General features: G+C 43.4%; 1 protein-coding gene and 1 long non-coding RNA gene across 3 annotated transcripts in view; one reads left to right on the plus strand and one right to left on the minus strand.

Annotated features, from left to right (window-relative positions):
• Positions 1 to 3,306, plus strand: part of KDM3A (lysine demethylase 3A) — a 45,151-nt gene extending 41,845 nt beyond the window's left edge. Inside the window, exons 23-25 of one of the 2 annotated variants that reach the window (XM_048849196.2) lie at positions 605 to 781; positions 862 to 996; positions 2,622 to 3,306. In XM_048849196.2, the coding sequence (XP_048705153.2) occupies positions 605 to 781; positions 862 to 996; positions 2,622 to 2,717 (408 nt within the window). In that variant the 3' untranslated portion in view covers positions 2,718 to 3,306. Of the gene's footprint in view, positions 1 to 604; positions 782 to 861; positions 997 to 2,621 lie in introns of those variants that run through there. The other variant, XR_007356536.2, reaches the window with a different exon arrangement.
• The window catches only part of LOC125636282 (uncharacterized), a 35,366-nt gene extending 28,478 nt beyond the window's left edge, over positions 1 to 6,888 (minus strand). The window contains exon 1 of the long non-coding RNA XR_007356537.2: positions 6,422 to 6,888. This is a non-coding gene — a long non-coding RNA (uncharacterized LOC125636282). The remainder of the gene's footprint in view (positions 1 to 6,421) is intronic.
• Between the last annotated feature and the right edge of the window lie 2,726 nt (positions 6,889 to 9,614).

Below are 9,614 nucleotides of genomic sequence, written 5' to 3' on the forward strand. Positions count from 1 at the left end.
GTACATATCATATCTTATTTTCTAGAACAAAACCTCTAATCCCATTGCCACACTGGTTCCCTCTATGGCCTTGGGCAAGTCACATGAAGGACGCAGAGGGGCTCTCTGTAAATGAGATACTTGTCCTTGTCACAGAAGTGTAGTGAAGACCATTAGCAAATGCTTTCAAAGCACCATAAGAATACCAAATCTTCTGTATTATTAAACAGACTGTCGTAATAACCTTTAGAGCTCTTAAAGTACTGGAGGATGAAACTTCCATTTTCATTAGTGTTTATAGCTAGTACTCAAGTATCAGGGGGTAGCTGTGTTAATCTGTATCCACAAAAACAAGAAGTCGTCCGGTGGCACCTTAAAGACTAACAGATTTATTTGGGCATAAGCTTTCGTAGGTAAAAAACGTATGCCCAAAAGCTTATGCCCAAATGTGTTAGTCTTTAAGGTGCACCGAACTCCTTGTTTTTATAGCTAGTACTGTAATTGAACACAAATACACAGGTCAACTACTTAATGGTCTGACTTTGTCAAATACAAGAAGTGCACATTGATACAGTATTTGCCATCTTTTTGGATAGTCACTATCGTATTGTGACTGTTTGTTCAGGTCTCAGAAGAACAAGGTCAAGAGAACCCCATCGATCATGATCCAATTCATGATCAGAGTTGGTACTTGAACAGATCTTTAAGGAAACGTCTTCATCAAGAATATGGAGTTCAAGGCTGGGCTATCGTGCAGTTTCTAGGAGATGTAGTTTTCATTCCAGCAGGAGCACCGCATCAGGCAAGAACCAATGACACTATTATTGACTTGATAATTTTAGACTTCTAGATATGTGACTGATATCTTTGTTCTCTCCTCAGGTTCATAACTTATACAGTTGTATTAAAGTAGCAGAAGATTTTGTTTCTCCGGAGCATGTCAAACATTGCTTTTGGCTCACTCAGGAATTCAGATATCTGTCGCATACACATACGAACCATGAAGATAAACTGCAGGTAATTTATCAATTTTTAGTTTTATATTAAAAAAAATTAAACTACATATGTTGGGTTTAATAGCAACTGCATATTAATGTTATGTTGAGTTGCACTTAATGCAGGGGTGGGCAAACTATGGCCCGGGGGCTGCATCCGGCCCTCCAGACATTTTAATCCAGCCCTCAAGCTCCAGCCGGAGAGCGGGGTTGGGGGCTTGCCTTGCTCCATGCGGCTCCTGGAAGCAGCGGCATGTCCCCCATCTGGCTCCTACGCTTAGGGGCAGCCAGGAGGCTCTGCTTGCTGTTCCCGCCCCAAGCACCACCCCCGCAGCTACGACTGGTCAGGAACCACAGCCAGTGCGAGCTGCAGGGGTGGCGTCCCTCCTCAGGCTCCTATGCGGAGCCTGCTGCTGCTTCTGGGAGCTGCTTGAGGTAAACGGCCTGCAGATCCTGCACCCTTGACCTCCTCCTGGGCCCCAGCCCTGATGCTCCTCCCACCCTCTGAACCCCTCGGTCCCAGTCCAGAGCACCCTCCTGCACCCCCAGAGCCTGTACCTCCCTCCTGCACCCTGAACTCTTTTTTTTTCTAGCCTCAGCCCAGAGCCCACACCCCCAGCTGGAGCCCTCACCCCCTTCCGCACCCCAACAGCCCTCACCCCCTTCCGCACCCCAACCCACAATTTCATGAGCATTCGTGGCCCACCATACAATTTCCATACCCAGGTGTGGCCCTGGGCCAAAAAGTTTGCCCACCCCTGACTTAATGCATGTTAACAGAATGGTTTTAATTGATTTTTAAATCAAATTCTGAAGAATAACTCTTCAGAAGTAATTGAATTTTCTGTATAAGTTTTGTGGAGAAAGCTTTTTAAAATTTTGCCCTGTCTTTGGTTTCATGGAGCTGAAGAACTATAGTCTCCCCTAATTCCAAACTTCTCTCAAACTCATATTTTGTATAAGCCAGTCTTGAACTTTTAAAAATGAGTTATTTCTCTAGTTTGAAATAACCTAATGGAGTCGCACTGAGATTAGCCAATGAAACTGTCAGGGGAGAGAGCTGGGGGCTCTGGAAGAGGACATATAGCATTGGTAGATTCAACTGCACCTACATTCCTTTCATCGTTGCCATCTCAGTCTCAGCTGTTCCCCCTCCACCATCCATGTCCTGTATATCTCCATCCTCATGCTGAACAAGTACTATGCAGCCTTAACTCTGGCCATACCTACAATACACCATTGGGTTCACGTGCAGATTCAGTTCAGTACCATACATAACTAGGTGAGCCAAAATATAGAACAGTTATTAACATTAATCATCCAGTCATTGTTTGATACTTAGGAAAATATCTCAAGTAGCCACTTATACCTGATGCTATACCTCACCTAATTGCACACACCAATACATAGCCACATACAGAAGTAAGTAGAATGGACTTTATTCACGCTACACCAACCTTCAGTTAATTGTTGAAACTTGAATGTACAGCCTTAAACATGGTTGGAGTTCATGGATGCTGCTTATTTTGGAAAAAGTCAAAACTTTTTCACTCTACAAGAGGCTAAATGTAAAATCTTCGAGACTGACTAGATAAGTGCTTTAGCTTTTGCCTCTTTAAGGTGGTTAACTTCTTGTTTTCCTTCTAGGTGAAGAATGTCATATACCATGCTGTTAAAGATGCAGTTGGGATATTGAGAGCTAATGAATCCAGCCTTAGCAAACCATCAGGTGGAAAGCCTTAACCATGAACTGTGAAACTGAAAAATATTGGCAGCAGTTTAAACTATTCCATCAGGACCTCCTGTGGATGCTGAGATTAATTGTTACCTCATCTTCCTTTCAGCAGTACCAGAGGATCATGGACTTTGTTCTATGTATTTGTCTAATGTTTACAAACCTGAGATGTATATGTAGTAATATTAACATTAACAGACTGTGAATGCTCATTTGCAATAGAATTTTATAAGGAGAAACTCTCCAACCTGTACAAAGATACGTCCTGGAAAATATGTACACTGGAAATTTCCAAATTATCCATTTGAAAAATGTTAATCAAGACATGATGCAAAGGTCATCAACTTTTTTATAATTTGCTTTTGGGGGGAGGGGACAGGAGGAAGTACGAAGTTTTGATTTAATAGCCAACAGTAAGTGTACTGAGTGCAGTTCTTAAGTTTTTACATTAACACAGAACTAACATCAAAAATGGTATTAAAACTAGTGTATATTGACAAGGATGGGGATTAACCATCTTCAGTTAAATGTGTTTACATTTCTACATGTTAAATGAAAAGGGCATTTTCATTAAAAATTCCTGTTTTGAAACTTTGATTTCCAGCTTAAACTGGTATTTGTACTCTCTAACTCTAGGGTCTAATAGTGAATACTATTATTTCTGTTTTAAGAGTGTGTTCCTTTTCCAACCTCTTCTGTTGACCCTCTAAACTGACTACCCTGATACAATGCTATTAAGTTAAAAACAAAAAAGTATATACAAAAGCAAGGTGTTTCAGGGTAGAAACTTCTACCTTGTGCTTAAAGAAGTCTGAACTAAAAGCCTAGGCAACTGGAAATTAAATTGCATTTAATAGCACTTTTACAGACTTGGTTAACTGAAGTTTGATTTAACTACTCAAGTTCTTACTCCAATACTGTTACTGTAGTCTCTGCAATAGAATGAGATGTGAATTATCTATCCCACTCTAGATCATGTCAAAGTGGTTTTCAAGGCTGTATTTAAAAGAGCAGGTAGCCCCATAAGGGCCCAGGCTGCGGGGCTGGTTCATTACTGTGTAGACTTCTGGGCTTGGGCTAGAGCTCAGGCTTTGGGCCCTTATTACCAATTGCTTGATCCCTCTTCTTCCAGGCAACCCTTCAGCTACTCAACCTCACTGTTCATAATGCTTCTCCGCTAAGGTTCTCACTGCTTTGTCCAATAATTCCTTCCCCTTTCCTCCTTTAACCCTGCATCTTATGCCAACAGGTTTTTTTTGGTGGTAGAAAAAAATGGCACTAATACCTATTGTCACCCTGATCTGTCTCTCTACTGGATCCTCCCCACCTGTTTTGATCTCCGATTGTAAACTTTGGAATATGAACTACATGTACAGTTCTTGAAGAAAAAATGTTAAGTGCTTGTCAGTCTTGATGCACCTGCACCATATGCATTGAGGTGATCATGAAATGACCGATCTCCTGAGCCTGTTGCTCTTACTCCTTCCTTTCGGTAGACTAAGAAAATGGACTTTATAAAGGATGATTTTAACAAACTCAAACTAGTAGTTTTTTTTTCTTGCCATGTGACCTTAAGGAAGGAGGAGTGCAGGAGAACTGTCAGTTTCTTAAAGAGATAATGTTAGACACAACAGTAAACTAGCCTCCTGCAAAGGAAAGATAGGAAGAACAGTAAGAGGCCCCTGACTCCATCATGAACTTTTTAATGACTGGAAAATCAAAAACAAATTCTACAGAAAATGGAAACATGGATAAATTTGGTCCGAGTGAGTACCAAAGAATTGCACAGATAGCTAGAGACAAACTCAAACTTAGTCTTGTAGAGCTACAATAGATTTGATTTTGTGTTTGGAGCTAATAAGTTTGCCTTGCTCAAAATCAGCCCCAGCCAATGAGATTGAACAAAGTGGACATGGAGGGAGCAATTTTTTTGGACTTAGCTGACATCTAGCCAATTGTTTAAATAGGGGAAGATGTGAATTCCCAACCTCTTGAGATAGGCTGCCACTATTGGGTCATGCAGTTAGTAAACAGCCCAAAGATGAAAACTATATATTGATAATGCTGATCTGCCCCTATCTGAAACTTCCTGTAGCTCAGGACAATTGCTGCACAAAAATAAGCATCCTGAAGATCAAGAGCACCAAACCAGTCAGGTGGGTGGGTGGGGTCTAGTGCAGCTAATGTTCTTTGAGTGGTGGTCCCTATTGTATTCCTCTGAGGGTTAGGATGCATGTGTAGAGCTTTTTCAAAGTAGTATTGCTCAGTGGTTCACAGGTGAGCCCTTGTATTGCCTCATGGTTCATAAGATTTTATTGGGTTTTATTTTTTGTTGTACTTTGGTAACTCCTAGTTTTTTTTTAAAGATCTGGGACTCCACCTTGACAGTGTTCCCTGCCAACCAATCTTTCCCCTGCTGAACTCTCATGTCAGGGTAGTGGGTTATTCCAAAGATGCCACGATTCAAAGCTTGTGCTTTCTACCCTTGTTCACTTTCTATCAATGACTAACACCAACACCGTTTGTACTGTTTGGGGGAAGCCCACATCACCTCTTGGTGCAGTATCTGTCTCTCCTTCCCTGCTCATACAGGCAAAGGCCAAAGTCAGATCCTGGATAGGATGTACCCCCCTGTGCATCAGCCTGAGCACTTCCCCTACCATGGAGCTTCCATCCAGATCCACCAGCACCAGAACTATGAACCTCACATCAGGGCAAGCCACAAGCCGTGGAAGCATGTGCATAAGCATAGCTGTAAGTCTCAATCCAAGAGAGATGCTGCACTGTCCACTAGTTCCAGCCACAGAGTTGCTACGCACTCCAAGGTGCAAAGGAGTGATAGGCTACACCACTTCCCAGATCTGCTGGTTATTGCACCAAATCCTGCCTTGGCTCTGCCAGATTCCCATGATTTGTCAGTCCTGAGACAGGTGCTTTTACTGGTTCTGGTCCTGTCAATAGACTGGACACCATTGACTCTGGGGAAAATTGGAAGTGCTCTCAGCCCTCATGAACTGTTTGCCCTGAAAGGAGTGAGGTTTCCTTACATTCCAGTGCACTCACCTCTGCAGAGGGCTCCATCTCCTGCATTGCATTTACCTCCTGCTAGCCATACCTCTCAATGCATCCTGCTCTGTCAGCTGGTCATTCACACAAGACTAACTCCTGAATCCAAGGACCTGGATGTTCACCTCTTTCATTTCAGAAATACAAACTACCAGAGGGTTGCAAGGCCTCTGTGGCAATTTCCTCCTTTGCCTTACCCAAGAAGCTGGTATCCAGCTCCTTCTGTTGTTGTACTTGTGCTGCTGGATCAACTGGATTGGCCATATTGGAGTTCATGGCCCCAGTATTTGCCTTCAGAACAGTCTCCTTTGGCTCAGGAGAACCCCCATTTCACTGCCCTACTCTTCATCCAGTAGACATTTGGAAGTAGTTAGACAATGCACCAATCAGCCCAGCTCCGACAGCACTGTATGGGGAGACTTTGGCAAACCAATAAAGTGCCTGAAACCACTACTGCTTATTACTGACAGTAGCCAGTTCAGCAGGCTGTAAATTGGCCATGCAGCAGCCTTCGCTTAACCAAGGCAGGAGGGGATGGGGTTTTGGGTGCCACAGAAAGGGCAGCTTGACCCCATATCCTTCCTGATAATGTTGAAATTGCCAATATATGTATTTTAGAAAAACCAGAAGCTTGTCTATAACATACCTTCAGGAATGTGTCTGTCAGGGCCTCAAGGCATGCACATGCTGAAAAAAACAGTTAATTGATGAGCATAAGGAAACCTCTTGCTTGACCTTTAAAAGTTGCTTGCTTAGCAAGTTTTTTAATGACATGTCATTGTATTACTAATGTATGAAAAAGGTTGAGGTAGTGGGACTCTTCAGGAGGTTTCTTCAGGGATGGTCCCCAGAACACATATTGGGGTCCCCATAGGCAGATAGAAGTTTGTCCAAAGGAAGCCTGTCACTGTGCCCCTTGAAAGTTACTCAGCTTTGGTAATTATCAAGGGTTGGGGATGTTTTACTAACCTGTTGCAGACACATGTAAGTGCTTGAGACAAAGTTTAGCTTTAAGTGAAAGCACTCCTGTGTTGCCCTGTTTGTGCCAGCCATCTATCAGTCAGATGGCCGTGTCTCCCTTAATTTATTTCCTGACACTACCTCAGAGTAAAAGTTACCAAAAGTTTTGGATTGACAGAACTCCGGGTAACAGTACCAGTGCAGCTGGAGAGATTCACTTTGTCTCCAGACGCAGCTGTGTCGGACACCTTCAACTGATAAGTGATTATCAGTTTCAAGAACACCTAGGGAGAATAGCCAGTGCTCTTGAGATGCCACTGGAAGAGGCGCAGGACAGTCAGCACAAGTTACTAGAGGTTCTACACTCATTGGCATCAGCAAGAGTAGCCTAATCATAGAATATCAGGCTTGGAAGGGACCTCAGGAGGTCACCTAGTCCAACCCCCAACTAAATCATCCCAGCCAGAGCTTTGTCAAGCCTGACCTTAAAAACTTCAAAGGAAGGAGATTCCACCACCTCCCTAGGTAACCCCTTCCAGTGCTTCACCACCCTCCTAGTGAAAAAGTTTTTCCCAATATCCAACCTAAACCTCCCCCACTGCAACTTGAGACCATTACTCCTCGTTCTGTCATCTGCTGCCCTGAACAGTCTAGAGCCATCCTCTTTGGAACCTCTTTTCAGGTAGTTGAAGGCTACCCCCTCACTCTTCTCTTCTGCAGACTAAACAATCCCAGGTCCCCAGCCCCCTAATCATTTTCATTGCCCTCTGCTGGACTCTGCAATTTGTCCTCATCTTTCTGTAGTGGAAGCCCAAAACTGGATGCAATAAGTCCAGATGTGGCCTCACCAGTGCCAAATAGAGGGGAATAACCACTCCCCTCAATCTGCTGGCAATGCTCCTACTAATGCAGCCCAAAATGCTGTTAGCCTTTGTCAAGGTTCCTCCCCCACTCTGAACTCTAGGGTACAGATGTGGGGACCTGCATGAAAAAACCTCCTAAGCTTATCTTTACCAGCTTAGGTCAAAACTTCCCCAAGGTACAAAATATTCCCCCCCGTTGTCCTTGGACTGGCCGCTACCACCACCAAACTAATACTGGTTACTGGGGAAGAGCTGTTTGGACGCGTCTTTCCCCCCAAAATACTTCCCAAAACCCTGCACCCCACTTCCTGGACAAGGTTTGGTAAAAAGCCTCACCAATTTGCCTAGGTGACTACAGACCCAGACCCTTGGATCTTAAGAACAATGAACAATCCTCCCAACACTTGCACCCCCCCTTTCCTGGGAAATGTTGGATAAAAAGCCTCACCAATTTGCATAGGTGACCACAGACCCAAACCCTTGGATCTGAGAACAATGAAAAAGCATTCCGTTTTTTACAAGAAGACTTTTAATAAAAAATAGAAGTAAATAGAAATAAAGAAATCCCCCCTGTAAAATCAGGATGGTAGATATCTTACAGGGTAATTAGATTCAAAAACATAGAGAACCCCTCTAGGCAAAACCTTAAGTTACAAAAAAGATACACAGACAGAAATAGTTATTCTATTCAGCACAATGCTTTTCTCAGCCATTTAAAGAAATCATAATCTAACACATACCTAGCTAGATTACTTACTAAAAGTTCTAAGACTCCATTCCTGGTCTATCCCCGGCCAAGACGACTACAGACAGACACAGACCCTTTGTTTCTCTCCCTCCTCCCAGCTTTTGAAAGTATCTTGTCTTCTCATTGGTCATTTTGGTCAGGTGCCAGCGAGGTTACCTTTAGCTTCTTAACCCTTTACAGGTGAGAGGAGCTTTCCCCTGGCCAGGAGGGATTTCAAAGGGGTTTACCCTTCCCTTTATATTTATGACAGCCTTCTTGGCAACAAGGGCACATTGGACTCATATCCAGCTTCTCGTCCACTGTAATTCCCAGGTCCTTTTCTGTAGAACTGCCGCTTAGCCAGTCGGTCCCTGGCCTGTAGCAGTGCCTCCTAAGTGCAGGACTCTGGGGTTCAACAAGGACAAATGCAGATTTCTTCTGGCCCAATTTGACAAGGTCACTCTAGACCCTGTTCCTACCCTCTGCCCCCAGCTTAGTGTCATCCAAACTTTCTGAGGGTGCAATCCATCCCATCATCCAGATCATTAATGAAGATGTTGAACAAAACCAGCCCCAGGACCGACCCCTAGGGCACTCTGCTTGATATGGGCTGCCAACTAGACATCGAGCCATTGATCACTACCTGTTGAGCTCAACTATCTAGCCAGCTTTGTATCCACCTTATAGTCCATTCATCCAATCCATACTCTTAAAACTTGCTGGCAATATTGTGGGATATTGTCTCTTCCAACCCTAATTTTCTATGAATGTATTGAGTACCCAATTCCTTAAAAATAGAGCTTCCTTCACTGGTTTCTTGAGCTCTCAACAACAGTAGGCTTCATCCTTCTTTTATCAAGCACCAGTCTTACTTCTGAAGAGATACCCTGCTGTCCTGATAAAGGGTTTGCTAAAAAGGACTTTGGGTAAGGGACAGTAGAAAAACATGCTTCAGTAACATTTGTTAAAAATTGAACAGCTACAGCCTAAAACATAGGACTGTTACAGCTGTGGTCAAAGTCTTTACAGCTCAGTTTTCCCATTTGTGCACTGGAGTGGAAAATAGCTCCTGTTGAAGAAGGCTGGGTGGGTTAGTCTGCACTTGTAAAATGCTTGATCTCTGGATGGAAGGGGGTGGTAGAAATAGCTTTAAGAACATAAACTAAATGCTTCAGCATAGACTGACCATTGACCAAAACTTCCCTTTCCTCACCATTATCAGCTTGAATACACACAAAGGTTAGAACAGACTCTTAAACTAAGATGCAAGCTAAACAGACCCAAGGGGA

The sequence above is a fragment of the Caretta caretta genome, chromosome 4 (genome assembly GCF_965140235.1).
Source record: "Caretta caretta isolate rCarCar2 chromosome 4, rCarCar1.hap1, whole genome shotgun sequence".
NCBI classification, from domain to species: domain Eukaryota; kingdom Metazoa; phylum Chordata; order Testudines; family Cheloniidae; genus Caretta; species Caretta caretta.